This window comes from Stegastes partitus, unplaced genomic scaffold (genome assembly GCF_000690725.1).
Source record: "Stegastes partitus isolate 25-593 unplaced genomic scaffold, Stegastes_partitus-1.0.2 Scaffold494, whole genome shotgun sequence".
Lineage (NCBI taxonomy): Eukaryota > Metazoa > Chordata > Actinopteri > Pomacentridae > Stegastes > Stegastes partitus.
The window spans coordinates 143246-166920 of NW_007578225.1; the positions used below are offsets into that span (position 1 = coordinate 143246).

The following is a 23675-nucleotide window of genomic DNA, read 5'->3' on the forward strand; positions in this document are numbered from 1 at the left end:
GAGAACCCACGCTGCACGGGGAGAACATGGGACGCAAACCGGCGACCTTCTAGCTGCGAGGCAACAGTGCTAACCACTGCTCTACCTTGCAGCCCATAATTGCAATTTATTCCTTAATAATTTAGTATTTTTTGATCTTTTACAGTAATGAATGTGAGGGCATAATAAAACTGTGGATCTCTTGTCTTGTTTGTTATTTAGAAAACCTTCAGTTGGGATGACGTGTAGCTTTAAGAACATCGCTAATTTAATCCAGCGCAACCAACCGGCGACCTTTTTGCTGTGAGGCAACGATGCTAACCACTGAGCCACCGTGCAGCCCATATTACAGAAATGATTCACCAAATTGTGTTTCTGACATCATTTGAGGCGACATATAAACCACGCAGCTGCTTTTATTTTAAACTGACAACAGTGAGCTCAGGAGTTTTGAGCGCTCCAGGACAGCCTTGTTCTACAGAAACAACAACACGACACCCCAGCTCTTGAAATACAGCCTCACACAGCCAAATTATTTTCTGTGTAGAACCTCATCATCACTCTGCTACAGGAGGGTGTGTTTGTATTTCTTCAACTCAATCACAATCATCGTGAGCGCTGCTGAGATGGCGTTCACTGAAAATGACGGGAAATTGTTTCCATTCATATGCAGAGAGATGAGCACCATCAGTACAGTGGATAACAGCAGGGCTGCCTGACTGCAAACTTTTACAAAAACTTTTAATGTTTATTATGTGGTGAGCTGCTGCCTGTAGACTTCGGCTGTCGTTTCCCACAGCGAAGAGGATGTTTGAAAACGTAAGCAGAAATATAGCAGAAGTCACGTGAAATGCACAGCTAATGGCAATCCACATGAACCAGACGACTCGAGATGCAGCACGACGCCACCAGTGCATCTCGTATAGACCATAAATAGGAGGCGTACAAATAACAGATCCTGTAGAACGAGGAACCGACCCAGTCAGCTCAGAGGGTGGAGCTTTCTGCATCATTCTTCTTCTTCACAATTAGTTTCCGTTTTGAACCTAAACTACTCCAATACTACAGCTGGCCATTGTGCGGTGCAAAGTAGTTCCACAGTGCAGAGCTGTGGGTGAGCTGGTGTGCTCGAGCTGCAGTCAGTGGTGGAGAAGCGGACTGTGTAGAATCACAGACATGAGGTTTAAGAGGTTAAATCAGTGACCAGACAGCAGCTTTAATGACACAACACCTGTGCAGGTATCAGTATGTATCAGGGAGGAGTGAATGTGCGCCGCTTTGGTGGAGTTGGTTCAGTCGCTGGATGAAGTCACCGTCGTGTCACTCACCGGGCTCTGCTGAGGACGAAGGAGTCGTGCACGGTGACCAGGGGCCCCAGCTCCGGACACTCAGAGTCGTGGTACTGGCCACAGTCCTCGCACCCTGAGACACACAGCACACCTGTCACCACAGTCCAGTCACCCCATCACAGGTACAGTCAGCCGGAGCTGGATTCATACTCACAGATGAACTCATCTGGTGTCTGTTCAGCCATTATGCCCACCTGCAAACACAGGAACACACTTTAAATGAGGCCTCTGGCAGCAAACAGCTGAGCAGCAGTCAGGACTTAACACACTGGACTTAACTGGACCCTCATAGAAGTGAACTACTTGTCAGAGTGTCAGAGTGCAGCTCAACTTGTCGCCTGCTCACACTGAGCAGAGCTGGAGGCTTCAGCCCTCCGGCTCCACACCAGCTCTCCGGCTGCTCCCGCTGCTTTTAGTAAACGTGCTACAGTCGGACTGACACATTAACGGTCCGCTTAGAGATGGGATCCAGGATTTGCGTCGCTCCCAAACTCTAGCCGGGTTTTAACTCCGATCTGAGCCGCTCTCTTCACTAAACTGTAACAAAGAACAGTCGGCATGGCGGATGGACCGGAGACGCAAAGCCCCAAACCGGAGTCGATGCTTTTCAGCGCCAAGCAGCGAGCCGAGGAGGCGGCCCGGAGAGCCGCGGAGAGCACCGGACACACGGGCTGCAGCTCCACGACCGAACCGCGCCGCCGTTTAGCAGAAAAGCCGAGTACATTAGCGGGGAAACACGTTACCTTTTCTGCAAAAGACCCTTCATTTATCGAATCCTGACTCCGGGTTCCAATCCGCTCCAGAAACGGCGCAGGACCGGAAACGAGCCGCGCGCGGTGCATTATGGGGGCTGTAGGCTGCCGTGAAGCGACTCAATGGGGCATTAATTAGCCAATTAGAGGCTGGACGCTCATCCACGGAGTAAAATACATAAATTAAACTACTGAAATATTAAAACGTTGTTTTATTATTTAGCATTAAACCACATTTACATGTTATTTGTTTAGTAGAAGGAGAAATTATTTCCAACGGCTCTGTAAGGCCCTTTGTTTACATCATTGTTGTGCAAAATGTATTCACTGAAAACTAATTAATTATGCAACAATGACATGTAAATGTACTCTACTCCAAGTTAAATTGCACTCAGTATCTTAATTTACTAAAACTACAGTCATATTGTCAATACTTTTAGTCCACAATGTAGAAATAAAAAAGAATTAATAAAAGGTTTTGAATGATTATTAAAGTATTAAACTACATTTAAATAAAGTTCTCAGCACGTCAAATAGCCTGCATTGATGGTGCTTTTTACATTATATGATTATTTTTGTGTAAGCAGCTGAGTCTAACTGATTTTTATCGAAGTGTTTTCTGTAGTTAAATCTGTTGTTAGGCGACTGGGGCCTGGGGATGGAGGGGGCCGGTCCAGTAGGATTTGTCATCATGTTCCATATAGCCAGACTAGTACAAGTGATTTATGTCATTGCTGCCTTTTTTTGACACTTGGCCATCACTGCCAGCCAACTCCATCGTTTTTTTTTTTTTTTTGCTGGCTGGGTGAACATTTCATTTGTCCTTCCCTTGGAAATCTAAATATTAAACACTTCATTATCTGCATTTTGGCTTTTTTGCATCAATTTATGGTGTAAGTGTTTTTATTTCTGTTTTTAAAAAGGCAATTTTTAAGAAACAGATGACAATTCAAATATAATGGAATATAAAGCAGTAAAGCTCACAGGCATCAATTATTTTTTTCTCCTGCAGATCAGCTTCTCTTGTTTCATATTTTTCCTGCTGCAGCGACACACATACAGGCACGATTTACTCTTTATTAAAATGTCCTCTTTGTGTCTTTGCATGGGAAGTTTAACCTCTAAATGTGCATGTGGCACATTTTCTTGTCAATTCACTTATTTTTTACTCATCTATAAACCTCATCTCAACCTCAAGTCATATGTGCTTCAGCATTATTTCTGTTCATGCTAAAAACTTTCTGCTGATTCAAAACATGCCCCAAGTATCTATGATGTTGGGAGCGTATTAATTATGTTACTGCAGATGACTAACAACAAGAATGCAGCACATTTGACCACAACTGATTAAAACACTGATCAAATCTACTATGTTTGTTAAAATTAGATTACAAACCCCCTGCATCTTCCCTAAAATCTACACGTTACACCTAAATGTCACAAAGAAAGCATCAGTGACTGTTTAGATAGCTAGCTTAGGTTGCTAGGTAACATTATCTTGAGGTAGTTGAATGTATCTGTGCTGAACAAATAGACAGATTTTTATTATTATATCGGCTGAAAGTCTCTCCAGGTCGATGAGAGTAAAAAAAAAAAAAAAACAGTGATATGAAAAACTCATTCATGGAAAGCTTACATGATCCTACAGCTCAGTCATCAGACTGGAGAGAAAATACCTTCATTGGTGGTTTAGATTTTGTGTATAATGAAGAATATCAGTCAAATAGTGTTTTAACAATAAATGAAAGAAGGTTCAACTGAGGCTTCATCTTTCATTTAAATAAACTTGTTTAAAACAAGTCTGATGAGTGAAAAGGTTTTTTAGAAAACTCTCAACATGTTCGTTTTCATTGACAAAATGCAGAAATATTTCGTGCACTCTGGTAGACGGTAGATCTCTCTTTAAAACGGTTTATAATAAAACAAATGTTGCACTGATGACCAGGTTTGAGAGCAGAATGACTCACCAGAGGGAGTTTTCTCTCACTCACACAGGGGATACATCCCATTCAGTATTTAGAACACGTGTATTTGTCCTCCCCTAATAAAAACCTGAAAGAAGCTGAGGACTGTATTAAAATCTATTAAGCTTACACAAGAATGCATCAGACTGGGGCAGCTCTTCTTCTCCAGCACATTAAACACGTTCTGAATGTGCAGAAAGTTTAAAACGTGATGAAATCTTGCTGTAAATCCTGTTTGAAAGCAATACAGAATGCATCACAGTCTTACTGCATTATATTCTGTTATATTTTGGATTGGGGTTGCACGGTGGAGCAGTGGTTAGCACCGTTGCCTCACAACAAGAAGGTCACTGGTTCGCGTCATCTTTCTGCGTGGAGTCTCCATGTTCTCCCCGTGCAGCGTGGGTTCTCTCCGGGTTCTCCGGCTTCCTCCCACAGTCCAGAAACATGCTGAGGTTAATTGGTGATTGTAAATTGTCCATAGGTGTGAATGTGAGTGTGCTTGGTTGTCTGTCTCTAAGTGTAGCCCTGTGATAGACTGGTTACCTGTCCAGGTGAACCTGCCTTCACCCTGAGTCAGCTGGGAGAGACTCCAGCCCCCCATGACCCTAGTGAGGATTAAGTGGTGTAGAGATGGATGGGTGGATGGACGTGTATTCTGAATTCTACACCATAAACTGATGCAGAAAAGGAACAAATTGGTGCATAAAAATTCACCAGAACACAGAAAACAAAGTGTTCCTGGGCGGTAAGCATCCAGATTGCTGCCTTCACAGTGCTAAAGTGAAATCTACGCCACAGCCACGGTGCATCGAGATTTATGTAGAAGCTGATTATGTCTTGTCACAGCAACAATAAGCACTAGCTGTAGCTTTCAAGATAAACTGGTGAAGTTAAAAGCACAATAACTCCCTCTGAAATGTGGTGCTGTCATATGAAGCAGCAAATAAAGCACAGGCACCTCAAACATTAACTAGATGTTTCCACTGCGGATGTCTTCTCATGTATAAAAGCGTCTGTAAAATTAAACAAAGTGAACCAGTATATTCACGGACTTACAGGATATACGAGCGCTGGGGAGGTTTAACGAGAGCCTCGACATTCAAAGTGTCACCACAGTCTCAGTTATTCAATCGATATTTATTGCTGAAAATGAAATACCTCGATATGTAGATTAGTTACAGTCCCTGCAGGGATGTGACTGACGTTCGAGCCAGTCAGCAAGTCGCTGTGCACAAACAGAGCGGATGCCATTAAAAGAACATCAGGAAGCAGTTTATTATTCACATACGGCCCTACTGCTAACTAAACGCACATGAGTAGCTGATGCTCGCAGGCTGCTCTGAGGGCTCGGAAGCCGATTTAAACGCCCCGTGTTCCTCTCCGTTCCTGTCTGAGTGATTGAAGCGTTTTCTTCTGCCTCGATCTGGCCTTTTTTTTTGTTAAACAGACAGTGATGGTGGATGAACACCGAGACACAAAGACACCCACACTGCATCTGCACAAGAGTGTTGTCACGAGTGAGTGTTTTTAATTCTCAGATAGTCTAATAATGTAAACACTCGGTTAACAGATATGTTATGTGCATAGGCTTCTGGATTATAGACGTTGCTGATGGTGCAGGAGCACAGTGGTACGCTCGTCTATCAGAGCCATTCCAACAGTTCACTCCAGGCTCTCAGTCCTCTGTCTGATAACAGATGCAGCCTCTGGACCTGAAAGTCCCGTCAAGTTGAGGAGAAAAAACAAAAAAAAAGTCTTGAGCAGCTGCGACATCGTCCTCAGAATGACTGTAAGGCAATCTGTTGGCTGTCACCGCGCTGCATCTGAGCAGAATAACTTATTGATGAACAGTAGTTAACATGAAGTACAGAAACAAGCTGCTCACAAAAAAATACAATCATTAGCTGGATAAAAAAAAAAAAAAACAAGCAGCCAGTTTGGTTGCTCCCAAAGGTGTTCACACGTTTTGTTCAAAGCTACACGGTTTAAAAAAAAAAACAACAAAACAATAAATGACAGAAAGAACGGTTTGTTCCATTCAGATGTGGACTGAAGTGAGCGTCGAACAGGTTTCATGGATGCGGCCGAGCGTAGCGTCACAGTCCCTGGATAAATGGTTCGTTCGGTTCCCTTTTGACACGTCGACCACCCTGCTGATAACAGTAGTGTACAGGAGGAATCTCTCAGGAAGACAAAGGAGAAAGTTGCATATCATTCGAGAACACTGCAAAAAGCACAAATGCCCTGCTGTATGTTTAGAAGGGTGTTGCCTTATTTAAATAGCCGGACGATAACGTGACCTCTGTGCGTGCCAACAGCTAACCTGAAACAACTTGCTATCTTTGTTAGGCGTAAGTTTCGGATAGCTCAGTTTAACAGCTTTTATATGCACGGTACATACTAGTTTTATTTGGGATCAATTTAGACAAATTTAAAACAAATTATCTCATAACATTAGTGTCAAAAAGTAGTCGTATTATTCTCCCACTGGTGCAGTGAAAAGACGGTCTCCCTTTGTGAATGTTTGTGTTCAACATGAAGAACTACAGAAGAGTCTCTATCGTGAGAGGAGCTCCTGTCATTGCACTTGAAGTCAAAGGTTACTAGAGTTGTGCAAATCATACAAACGCCACTCTGCTCTTCATCTTTGGTCCTGTTGATCCACCGCAGAAAGCGCACGGTTTACAGCAGGGAGAGTTTTCTCTTCGCCCTCAGCGTCGGTGAGGTAAAGCGGCGGCCCATACCAGTCCCTTTGGTCCGTCATGAGGCCATAAAAGCACTTAAAGATTTCAAAATGTTGCATAAAATCAAATAAAAGAAACATGCAAAAAATAATATCTTCTAAAATGCCATCAATCCAGGACAGGATACCTTCATCCACACGTGCACACACTTTTAATGGAATGTCTGCTTCCTCTAAGAAGCACTGAAGCAGGATACGGCTGTAAAAGAAGGTATTTTTCCACCTGCACTGCCTTCCCATTCACAATGCAGGAGCCCTGGTGTGCAGGTCGGGCATTAGCGGGAGCAGAATAGCCAGGATGTTAGCCAGTGCATCTTTTAAGGTGGAGGTGATGATGGTAGCTGTTGTGGGAGGGACTGAGGTGGAGGGCTCGGTGGACGGGGAGGTCACGCGTGTGGCTCCCCCGTGGAGGTAGAGCCGTTGGCTTTGCTCTTATTCTTACTCTTGCGGTTGAGCATGCGGCTAAGCGTGGCTGTTCGGCTGGCTCGCTCCACTGCGGCTGGAGACTCCAGGTACACCAGGTCATTGTGGGACTGGCTCATCCCCGGGTCTTTGCGCTGGTGACGCCGCCGGAAGAAGAGCTTGGCACTCTTCTGCAGGAAGCTGCCTGTAGCAAAGAAAAAGGAGAGGAAGTCGTCTTTAATATCATCTGAGTGAAGGATGAGGTTGAGATGACACCACGCAAGACAAAGAAATGAGAAAAAAAAGTTTATTATTCCTTTGAGCAGCAATCTGAAGACAGCTGTGGCACAGAATTTGAGTTAGTTTGGGTATAAAATGTCACTGTGCCATCTATCTATCTATCTATCTATCTATCTATCTATCTATCTATCTATCTCAGAGGCTTTGATCTGTGTTAATCTGTTAATCCTTCAAGTTTTCTGTTTCTGCCAAACAATAAATTCCCTGCGAGCGTTCCTGAGATATCACATTCATGAGAGTAACACGAACCACTGTTGTCACGAGTACAGAAATACAAAAACAGGCTATCAATTATACCTTCCACTATTAGTCTCTCCTCTGTTCAACAGGTCTGTCCAGCTCTGCATCGTAAAACTAATGGAGTTAAATAGCTTTTAATCACCTGCTAACACATACCAGCTGCACTTTCAGCAGGTATCTGGGTTATCCTCACTATCTGAGGGTTAGCTTAGTCAATATTAAACAATGCAAATGAAGATGTTATCAAAATGAATGAATGACAAATGAAGAAAGAGACACAGGTATCGTCAATACGCAGCACATTCCTACAGAAAAGGCCGAACAACATACTGCACAGCAAACCGTTTCTGCTGCTATTGCAGTACGAACGCTCAGTTTTTCATTATGCGTGCAATATTTTACTGCACATCACAAGTCCTAGTGCAACATGTCACACTACGAGTGAGTATACCACAATACTCACAGCAGCTGGTCCATACTGTGCAGCCCCACTACATTCTACATTAAAGACACTAATATCTACAAGTGATTTAAGAACCTAAAGGCTGAATTTGACAGAAACAGTGTTATCTACTCTACTGCTAGAGTACCAGGGTTACTACAGGTAGCTCAGGAAGCAACTTACTCATCAGGACATAATGTGAGCTTATCACTGCTTTCCTCTAAGGTGGCAGTGGTGACAGTTCAAAAAGGAAAGAGAGAAAGAAAGAAGACAAAAACAGACTGCGTCACTGAGGAGCATGACGTGGCTGACAGAGAAAACTGATCAACTTCTTAATGCTTTGATGTAAAGTAAGTTATAAAACATTACTCCTATAAAGACCAGCAGCGTGTTCGTGGAGCCAGGAGTCTCCTCTGGGACCTCTCACCTCGGCTCTTCTTGCAGCTCGCCTCAGACACACACATGGAAAGCGAGGTATGGTCTAGTTCCTCTCCGGCGTGGCTCTCCCAGTCGTCTGGAGGCCGGCCTATTCCACTGGGGCCCTCCTGGGGCTCGGACACCTCCGGCAGGCTGCTGGTCCCTGATGCAATCGCTGTGGTCACATCCTGAGTAGAGCTGCCCTCTGACATGGAGGCATCCATCGCTGCAGCGTAGCCTGCCATCAGAGCCAGCTCGTCATCCTGAGACAGCGGCGTCTGGGAAATGAAGCATATTCCCATTTTAAAAAATCAATTACTATTAAAGTCATATTTCCTTTGGCAATGTGATTATGGAAACTGTTCAATACATAAAGACTCTCTTCCTGCTTCAAACATGGCATGCACTTTGATTTGAGATCTCTTTCTCTCCTCTGTAGTGATAAACCACAGCTTAAGGAACACAACAGGTTGTAACGTGTTGGAGGAAGCTGTGGAAACTTGAGACCAGCCACACCTGGGCTTCTCTAGGCCCCATTGTTTGAAGTAAATGAAACTGTTGTACTGATGTGAAATAGTGAAAGTGAAACAAACAGCATGACGCATCACTAAAACTCCCTGTGGTGCGGCTCCTCCTTACTTTGGCGATGCCTGAGATGATGATGGTGCTCTTCTTCACTGGGGACTTGAGCTTCTGCTTGGCAGACTGGTGGAGTTGTCTGATTGCTGCTTCAGCCACTGGGTCCGTTCCATTGAGCATCAGCAGCTCAGTGTCGGAGGAGGACAGGGCCTTGCTGACGGTTCCTCCCAGCATAGACACCTGCTCTGAAACGCGACGCTCTGCAAGCTTGGGCTTGTTGACCACCGCTTTCTGGGCAGGATCTGAGGAAGCACAAAGGTGTCTCATTAGACCACTTCAAGGGCATGCACCAGAAGTTCAGAGCGCTCATTTTTGGATATTGTGCATTGGGGAAATAACAGAGGTTAGCTATGATCTACTAACTGGCATCTAAAACAGCTAATGTTTGATTTTTGGTCCCTCTCTAGTTGTTGATTAAACCTCTAAAAACCCATTTCCTTGTATCAAAATGGCTTCGATGTAACTCTACATTTTTGCTTTCTCTGGGAACGTCCCCACATTTCTCTCCACTCAGTACAGCTCAGGCACACCAGCTCACCTATGACTCTCATCAAACCCTGTAACGCCACTCTACTCTACGGTAAGTGTTAATATTGGAGTGATTCAGTCGTACACGTTCAACCCAGAAACTGATTCTGATCCAGAATCTCCCACCGTGCAGGTTGACTGAGGAGGGCTGAGTCTGTGTTTTTCAGGGTTTAAATGTCATCACACCAAGACGAACACTCTGATATATACACATGTAGTGTAGTACAGAGCGTTTGGGTTGAATCAGGGCAGAGCAACAGACAGATGTAGGAATAATGCAGCTCGACTGTTAAAACAAACACCGGCTCATTTTCTAACTAAACAGGCAGATCGTCGACTTCAGCAGCAGCTTCATGAGTCACCGCTGCAACAACAAGCTTGTCCTTCTCGTCTTTGTGCCCCCTGGAAACTCCGCTGCATCGTATCCGTTTTCACTGGAGCCTGTGTGCTATTTGCAGCTTGTTCTCTGCATTTTCACGGTTTTGTTTCTGAATGCTGTGATTTCAGATCGGTGAAAATGATTTCTTCATGCTTGCTCAGTGTGTTGAGCTCTCAGCACCACTGACACACTGGGACAGAATCAGAGTCGGGTTCCAGTGCTGTACCTATGCTCAGCGGGAGTGGTCGACCCGGCTTGCTCTTCACCGCTGTGATGGTGGTGACCACGGTGCCACAGGGCATGACTGTACGGTCCATCTCCACCCTCTTGTTGGAGGCTGGGGTCGGAGGGTGCCAGGACCTCACCTCACTGGGCTCCAGGTAGGTAAACTGAAACATACAACTCATGTTATTGTCTAACTTTGTGTGAATAAAAACCCCAAATACACAAATCAGTAAATCAACCAGATCTGCTGATATTAAAGGCAAACATGAGAACATCCCAGAGTGCACTGGGTGATGCCCTTACGTCAGTAGTAAGTGATCCCGTCACTGTGTCTTTGGTCATGAGTGCAAATGTTTGCTGTCCTTTGGGCTGCTTCTTTACAAGATCAAAAGGCACTGAAACCTGACCTAGTGAGGAATCTGAGAAAGAAAAAGAATAACTGATTTAGTCTGGTAGGACCAGAGCATGTGACAGTCACAGCTTGGGAACAAGAACAACTCTTCATTACAGCGAATACAACACAAATATTAAGAGGCACCCAGTGACATGCTGGATGTGTCCTTACTCTCTTGAGGTTGTCCATCATTCACCAACTGAATATTGAGCTCCTTTGATCGTCCATTCAGTTCACTGGTGAGACAAAAAAAAACAACATACACATTGAACATAATTCTGCATTATGTAATTTAAAAAAAAACAAAGGTCATGTCTGCGAGGACAGTGATGGTATCTCAGATTAAACTTACAAGATAAACGGCTGGTCCCAGGCAGGATTAGTTGTGTTCTTTAAAACAGAGGTGTTAAACCTCTGTGGAGGATCATCTAACTGCAGGACACACAGAGGATTCATGCTGCCTACAAACACAGCACAAAGCATCTCAGTCAGTGTCACAGGAAACAAAACAACAGGAGCTGAATGCAGACTCATTCAAAAAATCTTCAGACAGACCATCACATAAAATGTGCTGCTGCAAGATAAAAATTTAGCTACAGTCACTTCCACGGCTTCACTCTAATGGACAACGGGGAAGTCAGCGTATATTGTATACAAGATGAATTATGCATGGGTTAGAGGAGACTAAGAAAGCACCGGTCTACCCCGGCACAGAGCAAGTAGTAGAAACAAGCCAGACGCTGTGTGGTAATGAATACAGGATCAGCAAGAACCTCGCAGACAGAACATCCACTGCAGCAGCTCCGGATCTGCCTTCAAGCCCACAGGAGGTCTCACAAGTAAAGCGAAGCAGAGACAAGCTGTTCTTCACTTAACAGCAGGAAAATATATAGTGTTGTGTCGAATGCTGTGTCATGTCTCTGCTGTGCAGCATTAAGTGTTAGGCAGAATGCTTAAGAGGATGTCAGGAGTCTGCTGACTCACAAGTAGAGAATGACTCATCACAGAAAACACCCAAACACGGTGGTTGTGGGTGATGTTAAGGTCTCATCATTTTAACAACCTCTCATCAACTCAGAATATCCACCGTCCTCAAAACACCCGGCTGTGCTGCCGTCCCTCTGATCACAAGGGAATCGTACTTATGTGCACGTCTGTAGCACCACGCTGGGTGTGGCGATACGGATGTACGTGGATTATTAATACACTGTCGGCATTGTTTAGCTCTGAGCAGCAGATTATCAGGAGAGGATGCACACAGTCCGCCTTAGAGAAGTAAATGAGCAACCAGGCTGACAAACAGTCCCGCTGCTTTTGACCAACATCAGACTTATTTGTTAACCTGGGGAAAAAAAACCAATTTTTCTTGCAAATCAAATCAAATGTATTTATACAGTCAATTTAAAACAACCTGAGTTGATCAACGTGTCGAACAGGTTCTAAGGAAGGCAACAACAAAAATATGTGCAAAAAAACACAAGACAGGAAACAGAATAACAACTGGAAAAATCTGAATTATCAAACACTAAATGAGATTTTTATATTTTTAAAAATGTCAAAGGAGGAGAGACATCTGATTAACGGAGGAAGGCTTTTCTACTGCAGCAGCACAGCCTCCCACCTGCCTCGGCGGTGAAACAGTGAGCTCTAACAGCAGCTGTTTGGAGGTTTTTCCATCACTGTGGTGCTGCTGGTGGCAGTTACACCGGCTTTCAGCGTGCAACAGTGTGTGCAAATCTTCTGTGTGTCCCGGGACTCATGATCAGACCAGAGACATCCGGGCGAAAGACGACACAGATCACCGCTTGTGTGTCCTGTTCATCCATCGGTCTCGGTGGTCACGATAACCCCGCCCCCCGCCCCAGATGTACTCGGTGCTTAGCTCTGGCCCAGCAGAGAGTTGGTGCTTTGAGAGCCTGGAGCCGGTGCTTAGGCGGTGGAAACACAAAGAACTGGAGCTAAGTCAGGCACTAGCACGGAGCTAGCGCTGGAACCGGTTTGGTAGAAAAGGGGTACAAGAGGCCTGGAGGTAGAGAAGCTCTGAGATGTACCCAGGTATCAACCCATGCCTGGCTTTACAGACAAATGGATACATTTATAGACAAACAAAAGAACCTTAAAAGAAGTTCTGGTGTCACTGTGAAGTTGTACGCAGCCGGCGGAGACTCCGAGTCCAGCCAAGAAGCAATCAGACGGTCATTTGGTCGTACAGAACAATCTAATGCATCTCCTGCTACGTTCAGGACATTTCAGCCTAAATAAGTCACTTAAAAAAAACAACAACAACTAATTCAATAGTACGTCAGAGATCGAGGTTCTTCTTGATTGACTGAGCCCTGCACTATGAGCCAAGTCTGACACTGGCAGGCTTCTTTTTGACTTAGCTGGTTGACAAAACCTAAAACCAGTCAATCAGAGCTAATGAGACGCATCATAATAATGTGCAATTTCCTGTCAATGTCACTCTTCTTCAACACAAAATAAACTGACGGCATGCTGCCTCGTTCAGTCAAGAGGAACAGGTTGTTTGAATGAAGAGTTATGAAGAATATAAACATTTACTACAGTAGAATTCAACTCAGTCCTAAAATCTCTCCCCAGGAAGATGAAACCACATCCACACCTAGACACAAAGACCCTAACGAACCCCACTGGGGCAGGGGGAGCAACAAACCCCCAATTGAAACCGAAACTCAGGTGCTAATGGCTTCTTAAGGATATCAGTATCTGGAACTCCCAACTAGTCAGTCAGAGCTGATGAAGCCTCTTGGATGAGAGGTGAAACGTCTTCAAGGAACTCAAGTGAGTCCAGTTGCTACGATTAATCCACGAGAATAACCAGGACCTGGATGACTGAGAATCCTCAGAAACACATTACAGAAAAATGCACCCTGACTACAAGAGAGGAATGCTAGTAGAAAATTGTTGTTGGTGTAAGTTAACGTACATGTACTTTACCACTTAACGCACTCTCAGTTCAGCCACTTATTTCCAACATGACAGCTGCACGTTAGCGCTGTTAAACTTTATTCATTTGCTTCGGGTCTGACGCTGCCCTATGATGAAGGAAATCACTTCAGTATTTGGCCAAATCAAAGAGAAATTACTCATTGGATATTCTGCTATACACTAATCAAGTTTCTAATCTATGTTCCGTTCGCTGCAGAGCCATCAGTGTGAGACTTGGCAGCAAATCAGGACCAAACATAAAAACCACACTTTGCATTTTCTGCATCATCGACTGAATACACGCAAGTTCCCGTGGAGATGAACACAGTGATCTCTATCATACCCGATACGCTAGCCAGACCACTCTGCAGTACAGACGAGGATCACCGTACCTCCACAACTCATTAATCTGGCTTCGTAGCACACTCCTCCGGACCTCCAGTAAATGAGATTTGTTTGGATATCGGCTGATGGATGAAGTTTATATGGCTTGTATGCAGATAAGTCACTGCAGCTCGTAATTATTCTATCAGCTTCCCCTTATTAGTCAGTTATTACTGACCCTGCTGACAGTGCTGCTGCTAAAGCTGAGGGACACCACCGTCTAACCAGAGGCCTCTGTCTTTCTGCCTTTAACTTTCATTACATCTTGACTTAAGTGCACCAGGAAGACAGCAAACTCTGAAAACATGCAGAATTAGCTGTAAAATCTATACACGCCCTTAAAATCATTAGATTTACGGCTCTGCGATGTAGCTGCAGTCCTTCAAAAGCCTGGTTTTGTGAAGAATAAAGACACATGTAGAGCGATTTCATCAGAATCTGCAACCAACCTGCAGCATCTTCCTCCTGATTGAGTGTGACCCGGATGTTTTTCACTAGCAGCTTCCAGTCGTGGGCGCGGGGGGGCTTTGGGGGCGATGCCACTTTGTTGTGGGCTTCCTATTGGAGAAAACACACCGTGCATAAGTCAAAACCTCAGAAATATTCATCCTCTGATTACAATATATGTGCACCGATGTAGGCAAAGTAGTCATATCCAGGTAGAACTACCACAATGCTGTAATGGCACCATTGTAAGGATGATCAAAAGCCTTTCAGAATTAGGTCTGAAAGAAGACCTTCAGTCAAACTACAAAGGCGGCTGCAGTATGCTCCTAAATTCTAGAGAAAAGCTACGTAGTCTGAACACGATTGGAGGACTCCATGCAAAACATCCACGTTGAGAGAAGGTTCTCTCGTCCATAATTTGCATTGGACTTATTATGACCATAGAGAATTTGCATTAGAAATACCTGAAAGTGGTTTAGAGTTTGCATTTTTGGAGAATTTGTTTACAACAGCGAGTTATTTGATTTGCTTTTTATAAACATTAACACGTATTTGATTAACTCGGAGCATGAAGAACTTGTAACTGCATCACAGGCTGATTTTTTCACTCAGTCAGCCGATTCTCATCGAGGCTTTGTCAGAACTTGGCTGACTGAGATCATCCGGTACGCGGCATCAATGCTAATTCAGTAGGATAACCTCAGCTGATAGCGCAGCAATTAGCTAAAAAGCAGAAACAACAAATCAATTATTCAACACTTGATGGCTACTGCTTTTCAAATGGGTGACTTGACTATTTTCCATTTCATATCGGGCAAGTCATTTGGAAAACATGAGAGTTTAGGAGATAGCTTTGGGCCCCGTTGACCTGCAATGTTCACATTTAAGCAGGCAAGCAAATAGTGTGCTAAGAAACTGATGTAACCTGAGACCTAAGTCCCACTGACTACAGGACTATGTTCATGTCATGCTGCGATTTTAAACATTTGCCATAAATGTGAACGTATAACACCAGATCTAATCAGAAACACGTGGCGTGACATCACGTGACGGCTGAGCAAAGAGCGCTCCAGTAAAAAACCTTTTTAGGAATGCATGTGAGCACAATAAACTCTTCTAAATTCAATTTGTAGGGCAGGGTTTAGGTGACCATGATCCAATGCTGCAATTATGAATCCACTAGACTCTCGTTAAGCTCGTTCAGCTACTGGGGCTGCCACGCATTTAGCAATAACCACTGAGGGAGAGAAAAACAAAGGCATCTTTATTATCTTAATTTGTTGCCTTCTGAGGCTTCAAGTAGACGTTCAAGTCTGGCTCGTCAAATTGCACCACACTGCAAACACTGAGCTGGACTGACAGCCTTGCATCAGCCACTCACCTTGACCTCTGAGGCCTGAGCAGGCCTGCAGCTCAGTAGCACAGAGGGACGAGTCGCACACAGCAGCTGCCTCAACTGCTCCTTTATGGCTGCGACGCTGCAAGTGTTGGCATTGTCCTGATAGGGGCACATGATGATATCAGACCAACTGCACGCACAGTAAAAATCTCACTGTGTCCAACTGAAAACATAACCTTTATGGAAAACCTGAAGTAAAACAACATCTGCCTCACTTTCACTGTTCTATTCATTTTTATGAGTTTTTGTAACTGGGCTGGAAAAAAAAAACGCTTTTACTTTTGTCACCTGACATCTTAGAAATCATTTACAAACTTTTGGACATGCTACAATGATTTACATGATATAACACATGAAAATCAACTGAAATTAATCTCTATGAGGACAGACGATCACAGAACTGCATTAAATGTAGTTTGAAGTTACCTGGGTGAAAGTGGGCGTCACCTGCAGCTCCCCGGTCTCCAGGTGGGACACGCCCCAGCTCACCTTGACCTCATCTTCAGCTTCTTGCATGCGTAGATGAAGCTGAGGAAGAGAAAGACGCCTCATGATGCCGTGGTAGTCGTGTTACAAGCGGCGCTCACCAGTTCCACTCACGATAAATTCAAGACAAAATGAAAGTGACTCTCTTGACATCAGCTGTTATTATACCAAATATAAAGCATCTCGGCTGGTCGGTTAGGTCATGAGAGAACAAAATCAAAGGACCACTGTGGGACATAAATCACAGGCGCTGCGGTTTGATGACTCAAATGATTCCAGACCATCAATTGTTAAACTGTCACTACTGCAATAGTTTTCATCACATCAGACATAATGCATCTCAGAGCAGTTGTTGACTAACTTTGAAAGCAGCGAGCAGTGTTAATATGTTTAATAAACCTGGAGACGCTTTGTCACATTTTGAATACGTCATTCTGTCACTCTGCTCCAATCTGGATGATTCAAAGTGGATTTCATGTGAACAAGTTGATGTGAGACCATTTGTAAGGAAAGATTTCTGAGAGTAGATTGTTGGATCTGCTGCTCTGTGCTGCTTTAGGACATCGGATATCATAACGTCGACTAAACTGGACTTAAAGTGTGTCTGTTTTTTATCTCAAAAATAACACTGATGCAGTGACTACCATTAGGGGTCAACAGATTATTGGTCCGGTATCCGTAAAATGTGCCACGTGGGCTTATTAGCATATGAATACTGAACGATCATCAACAGACAAAGGCATTTCAGCACAGTTTTGTGTTGGAGTTTGTGGTATTCCAACAAGATTTTCATTTCTCCTGCAAAAGTAAATCAGTTATCAGTCTCCGTGATAACTAATGATCTGTATCAGGCCCGAGAAAAACTAATTGGTTGACCCTTAGTCACCATATACAACTCTACACAACACTACTCTATAAAAAAATAAAATGTTATTAGGTTGACACACAGGAAAAGGGTTTTTTTTAGGAAAACCAGCCAGGTGTACAACGGCTAGATTATGAGAATGAGAAGGTTAATGAGGAGCAGAGATAAGAGAGGGACAAAAGCACACTGGGCCATCCTGCCCCAGCATGCCTGGATTCCAGTGTACAACTGAACAGCCGCCTCTGTGATGCCAAACAAAGGCCTTGTCAGATAGTAACAGGAATGCTCAAATGGATCCAAAAGAGCTTTATAGTCTATGCTGATAAGGCCTGAATCAGTTTATACAAACAACTTGAACTAGAAGTTATAATAATAATAATAACAATAAGAAAATAGAACATTTGGCCATTTAAATATTTAATTGTAGACACCACCTGACTAAGAGTAGAGAGCCTGTCATGAAGTCACACCATGTGTAAATGTTGTGTTTGCATTTCACAGATGAACATTGCATTAGGATGACATGTGTCACACGGGCGTCCCTTATCACATGCAACAGGTCATGCGGTGCAGTCGTGAGTTCAAAGACAAAGTACACCTGAGTGTACCGGCTGCATTGTTGTGCTCATAAACTGGAACTGCCCGGGGCTTCTGTCCTGCATGTCCCACTGCATGACGGGCCAGGAGCATTCTAGCTTGAATCTCAGTCAAAAGCTAACAAACGTTCCAGTGGATGGACGGAGACATTAGAAAGGGCGTCTGACTTTTCCAGACCAAGCCCACACAGTGAGAGTGAAACAGAGACACGGACTCCCTTTATGTCGCTGCAGCGGCAACAACAGATCCACAACCAAAACAAATGCGCCCCGACTCTAATCCTGACTTCAGCTCCCTAGCCTCTCACTCAGGTTGTATTTATGGCACACTGACCTGAGAGGGGTGACAAGCATCTTACTGGTTTAAAAATAGCCTTAATACAATTGGGTTAGCTTATACATCCAATTGTATCAATACATCGGTGAGGCTTTGATGCTAAACCTCGGGACATAAACGCTTAATGCAAACTACCTGTTACATGTTCCAGCACATTATATTGGTTCCACTTTATTTTAACACTGCACCCAAGCGTAAAGCCGGAACAGGAGGGTTAGAAAGTGAGTAAGTAATAGAAATATTCAGCTTAGGAGATAAGCATAGTCAGTTTTGAGTAAGATAAATTACTCATTTCCAGGTAAGAACAAGGAGTCACTTGTGTTGAAACCTTCATCAGTCTAGTGGAGACCCCTGACTAATGTAAGTGTACACAAAGCAGGCCTGCCTTACTGGAAATGGGCCTGACATGGTTGTTAATGAGATCAGTGGGACATTTGCCAAGCACAGAAAGATACCCCAACCATTTAATCTATTGCTGCTGCCAGCAGAGAGTCAATGCTGGGCAGCACATCGTGTTTAATAAAATCTCCCATTAAACTAAACCACAATCATTTCCAAAGGATGTAACTCAGCTTTCAGAGGCCTCGGACTTAGAGGGATATTTCACTACAGAACAAATGAGCGGAGTTTATTGACTTTAGACAGACAGAAACAAATATAGAGCTTTTACCTGCATCTCCAGTGGAGCGATACAGACTGTGTATTTACAAGGATCTGCTGTAGCCATGGCTGTCGAAGCTGCATGAAGAGAGAACTGAAGCTTCTCCCCGACCACGCTGCAGCAAGCGGCCTGTTGGGAAGACAAAACGAGGCATTAGTGCAACCTACTGAGAATGCAGGAGCTAAGACGGCGACAACACTCGTAGTTATGCCACATCATTTGAATGAGATTCAAATGGGGAGGAAATCTAGAATGTATACGAAACTGGTGGTGCTGTGTGTGGATTCATGTGTGAAAGGAACTGTTAAGTCATTGATCATACATTTATAACGCTGTGTGTGTACAGCCTCACACACAAAACTTGTGCGAGAAACATATTGAAATAAAACAAGAGAGATGTGTTTACACGATGGCTTTAGAAAAAAAAAAGATCCAAAAGTAAAATATTTGTCTGAGGACAACATTATATAGAACTCTGAAAAAGGAGAGCACGCTGTATGCACTGGCTTCCAAACAGCATCAGCATATTCAACCCTCTGTGAACACAACAAATCACCTTCACTGCAATAGGGTGTAACTTTAATGGACTAAATTACCACCAACTGTAAAGCATCCTCCTATTAGCCACACAGTTCTTTAGTGCAGTCGCTCTGATTTAAGCACAGGGTGACTGTCGCTGAGACCAGCGAGCCATCAGACCACTGTAAGGGGAAACCTAAACGTAGGTGCTGGTGCGTTCCCGTCTGCCTGCTCCTCCTTAGTGCTGAGCTCGACAGCGATATAAGCTTCTTAAAAACACACGCACACCACGCGTGCACGTACGTCCACACACATCATGTGGGTAAAAATAAGCCTCTGTTCATTAAACTCCCCGCACTCAACAACAGAACACCTGGTACTTTGGTCCATATCGTGATGATCACAAAGAAAGGGCTGACTTTGCATTGGAAGCACTGCAAAGCCGACCAGGCCAACAACACGGCGTGCAATTTGTCCCTATCTGACCCCTCCGAAAAATAAAAGCCCCCCCAATGGCAGCTTAGTTTCCACCCATTCTGCAGCAGGTTGGCACACAGGCTGCATGAAAGTATTCGTTCGTAGTGCCTTGGAGTCATGAGCAAATGCTAAGTAGATTCATTTGCAAAATTTAAAATAATAGGGGAAATGCCTGTACCGAATTTGGCTAAGTGATGAGTCACCGCTTGACTGCTGCAGGCTGAAATGCAGTACTGGTTGTTGAGCAACTCCCTTCATGCTGAACCTGAGAAGGGGAAACTAAATAGAGGGACACCCTTCTGTAAAAGTGTCCTCCTATAACTCAGATGAATGCTGAAGCTGCCACGGTGGTGAATACTTTTCAGAGGATGAGCTGATCGAGCTATCTCCCAGGAATAAACACATACATTGATCACTCGACACCACAAAACACACAGTGCTGTAGGAACAGAAACCTCAGAATAACACTCAGTCTGTACTGCACCTTGTTGGTGGCAGACTTCTGGAAGCTGGACACTTGGCTGAGCAGGAGCTCCGATGCGTCCAGGCCATCCTCTTCAAATGTCAACACAACACCACCCTGGTGAGGGAGAAAGGCAGGAAGTTTAAAACATCACCTTTTGCACAACTCGCAGATCTGGAAAGATGCCGTCAATTAATGAGAAACGATGTGGGCTGCATTGTGTCACACTGGCAACGTCAACACATATGTTCTGACTTGATAATTCCAAGAAACAGACAAAACATGCAGAGGTTGTGCAAGAAGGTGCACATTTCAGGTTGCTGAGTGTGCCATGTGGAGGGCTACTGATGTCAATCATTAAGCCCCGTGTCAAAGCACAGGATGAGATTTGATTGAAGTGTCTTCTTTTATATATGAGATCCTAGATGAGGATTTTGTAACCCAGTCACAGCTGGACTTTTTTTTTTTTTTTTTATTGAAGTCACCTGTCACTCAGCACAGTGGCGGCCTGCTGATCATGAGACTCACCCCTCGCTTCCTCGCCTGGTCATTCAAAGCCCTGCACCAGGCTCCTCTCCACTGACTTTTCCAGCTTTTCAGTGACAGCGCCCATCCCAGCAGAGCGGCGGCTTCCTCCTCCTTCGCCGCCGCATTGTCTCCTGCTGCTCCCCGCTTGTTTCCTACAATCCCATGTTGGAAATACTGCACGAAGTACAGCACCAGGGTGACCAGGGATGCAACGAACAGTGTGACCATGCACAGCCACTGCGGATCCTCCAAACCAAAATACGAGCTGGAACTTTCCGAGTCGGACATTCTTTGCAAGTGAATTCGATGATGACAGTTTAGCACACCTCCACGGAGGAACGTCCTGGCGACCTCATAGCAGTTATTTGTTAAGATCAATGAAGGCGAGCACCCACGACTGACAACCGCCCCCAACACGAATTATGCTTATTGGTATCCATGCTGCCGTACGTAGCAGGTCTCAATCTACACGAGCTGGCTGTGTTAAACTAGACCACTGTCAAAGAGCTAAAGGTTTCAGTAAACATGCAGAGCCGCACACTCCTCTCATTGAATATGCCTGTTAGCTTAGTTGGCTAATCTTCGCCGCGGTTCGCGTAACTAGCTATTCCTCGTTAACCGGCAAAGTTTCTCAAAAAGCACTTATTTCCAAAAGTCCGCGGTTATTCTCCACCCGACGGTATCCAGAGAGAGAATAAGAGTCCCGGGTGGCACATCCTGGAGCCGAACAGCGCAGTCCTTCCCGCTGGACTCGGTCTGCGGCTCGGTTCGACTGTACAAAGTTGCCGTTTGGAAACGGATATGTGGCACAAACTGTAAGTCCCAGCATGCACCGCGGCGCGCGTCGGCGTTTGTTTTCCTCGAGTGACTGCGCGATCTGAGCTGTTATAACTAAAGCTTTAACGTGGTTTTCTTGTGTAATTTTATAAAGAATACTACTGCGGTACGGTACAGAAATTATGTTTAACTTTAAATCGAATTTAAAGAAAACGCGGGTATTTTGCACTACGCGGCTTTCCGTAGTTTGTCCTCCTGTTATCATCATTACAACATCCTCTTGTAGCAAAACATCCAGCTAGCCAGGCGCTTGCTCACTACATTGAACTCCTGTACAGGTGGGCCACCCTTTATAAAAGTTTATAAACGGAACAGTTTGTGTTTTAATAGACAGTTAAAGGCGGTGTTGGATAGTCCCCGCCCATCCGGAGAGGTAAACAAAGCGTGTCTTCGTCATCGAGCGACCGAGCTGCTAGCTAGCGTCACCCTCGTCGCATTGTCCCTTATAAATGGACACAACTTCGCCATGAATTGTCGCTCTGAAGTTCTCGAGGTGACGGTGGAGGCGAGGCAGGTGGAGGAGGCGATGCTGGCTCTGCTGCACACCATCTTATTGCACCGCAGCACCGGGAAGTTTCACTACAAAAAGGAGGGCACCTACTCCATCGGCACCGTGGGCACGCTGGACTTCGACTGTGACTTCATCGACTTCACCTTCGTCAGGGTGTCTTCAGAGGAGCTGGACAGGGTGATCAGGAAAGCTGTGTCTGAGTTCAAGGTAATTGTTGGTTACAGCGTGTGATTGTTGACAGCCATGCGTGAGCAGGCCTGTAATTGTGACTGAGCTGCATCATCTGTTTTGGTTTCACAGGATGCTCTGAGCAACTCTGGCAGCGATGGCATGGGACAGATCTCCCTGGAGTTCTACCAGAAGAAGAAGTCCCGCTGGCCTTTCTCTGACGAGTGCATCCCCTGGGAGGTGTGGAGCATCAAGGTCAATGTTGTCAACCTGGCCAATGAGCAGGAGAGACAGATCTGCAGGGAGAAAGTAGGAGAAAAGCTGGGGGAGAAGGTGATCAACGTGGTGGAGGTCATAAACCGCCACGAGTACCTGCCAAAGATGCCCACCCAGTCTGAGGTGGACAATGTTTTTGACACTAGTCTCAAAGATGTCCAGCCGTATCTTTACAAAATCACATATCAGATCACTGACTCGCTGGGCACCTCTGTGAGCACCACCATGAGGAGGCTGATTAAGGACACGCTGGCGCTGTGAGGACGCTCCAAGACAGCAGATACAGATGATGTGGATCATCCATAACCATCCGTTGTAATGCTTCACAGCTTTTTTTTTTTTTACATCCAAAATCGTGGATTGTCAGCTCTACTTCTGCCACAACGAAGCAGTCTCAGTGTGTTTTCTGACGTCTCTGCTGTGGTTCTGGTATTGCTTGTACCTTAAGATGTTCAATTATCTAATCTTTATTTTAAAGATGTTTTGATTTTTTTCCCAAATTGTCAACCACCATCTAGAATCGCAGCTTAAACACAGTAGGATATAGGTACATATATCAATGGAATATTTCAGAATTTGTGTTGCTGATAATGTCGTATGTAAATCATTGCACATTTTGACAATAAATGTCGTTTACTGTAATTAATTCTAATCAGGATCCGTGGCTTTTTGAAACAAAAGACTGCCTTTATAAGCCTGTCCTAATGGGTCAAAGAAGACAAACTTTAATGCAAAAGACGTGGCTGAGTTTGGGAACAGATTTCCTCATCCGTGTAAAAACTTCCTCTTTCATGGAGAGTGTGACCTTACACGCGGGGTAGGACAGGATTTCCAGTTTGCCGTTTTTCCAAATTAAAGCAAACACTTCCTAAGTTCACTCCCTCGTTTCCAGCTTAGAAACTGTCACAGTGGCCCGCTGCTAGAAAAACATCCCCCCTGGCTCGGTGTTGTCCGCCTGCCAACAGGAAGACAATACGTGTGTGAAAGCTTCAGGTCCACACGCATGATGTCAAACT

At 44.6% G+C, this 23675-nt stretch overlaps 3 protein-coding genes across 3 annotated transcripts in view; 1 reads left to right on the plus strand and 2 right to left on the minus strand.

Annotated features, from left to right (window-relative positions):
- The window catches only part of prdm15 (PR domain containing 15), a 22848-nt gene extending 20719 nt beyond the window's left edge, over nt 1-2129 (minus strand). Inside the window, exons 1-3 of the mRNA XM_008287284.1 lie at nt 2072-2129; nt 1483-1522; nt 1308-1401 (exon numbers count right to left, since the gene is read on the minus strand). Coding sequence (XP_008285506.1) covers nt 1308-1401; nt 1483-1513 — 125 coding nt within the window. The 5' untranslated portion in view covers nt 1514-1522; nt 2072-2129. The remainder of the gene's footprint in view (nt 1-1307; nt 1402-1482; nt 1523-2071) is intronic.
- A 3036-nt stretch (nt 2130-5165) lies between these two features.
- c2cd2 (C2 calcium dependent domain containing 2) lies at nt 5166-21667 on the minus strand. The gene is made up of 13 exons (XM_008287286.1): nt 20868-21667; nt 20361-20456; nt 18890-19009; nt 16362-16463; nt 15918-16034; nt 14539-14647; nt 11109-11217; nt 10928-10992; nt 10666-10781; nt 10364-10526; nt 9231-9472; nt 8602-8869; nt 5166-7397 (listed from the first exon to the last, which is right to left on the minus strand). Exons 1-13 carry the CDS (start codon nt 21153-21155, stop codon nt 7177-7179), a joined length of 2016 nt encoding a protein of 671 aa, XP_008285508.1. The 5' UTR covers nt 21156-21667; the 3' UTR covers nt 5166-7176.
- Nucleotides 21668-21766: 99 nt separating this feature from the next.
- Nucleotides 21767-23311, plus strand: atg101 (autophagy related 101). The gene is made up of 2 exons (XM_008287287.1): nt 21767-22422; nt 22516-23311. Exons 1-2 carry the CDS (start codon nt 22171-22173, stop codon nt 22918-22920), a joined length of 657 nt encoding a protein of 218 aa, XP_008285509.1. The 5' UTR covers nt 21767-22170; the 3' UTR covers nt 22921-23311.
- Nucleotides 23312-23675: the final 364 nt, after the last annotated feature.

What these genes read in the sequence shown, in the direction of transcription:
- c2cd2 (XM_008287286.1), bottom strand. Translation starts at nt 21,155, where the DNA reads ATGTCCGACTCGGAAAGTTCCAGCTCGTATTTTGGTTTGGAGGATCCG. An exon ending in AGAAGTCTGCCACCAACAAG is followed by an intron (nt 19,010 to 20,360) that starts GTGCAGTACAGA and finishes TCTTCCCAACAG; the next exon opens with GCCGCTTGCTGCAGCGTGGT. An exon ending in TGGGACCAGCCGTTTATCTT is followed by an intron (nt 10,993 to 11,108) that starts GTAAGTTTAATC and finishes TTGTCTCACCAG; the next exon opens with TGAACTGAATGGACGATCAA.
- atg101 (XM_008287287.1), top strand. Translation starts at nt 22,171, where the DNA reads ATGAATTGTCGCTCTGAAGTTCTCGAGGTGACGGTGGAGGCGAGGCAG. An exon ending in AAGCTGTGTCTGAGTTCAAG is followed by an intron (nt 22,423 to 22,515) that starts GTAATTGTTGGT and finishes TTGGTTTCACAG; the next exon opens with GATGCTCTGAGCAACTCTGG.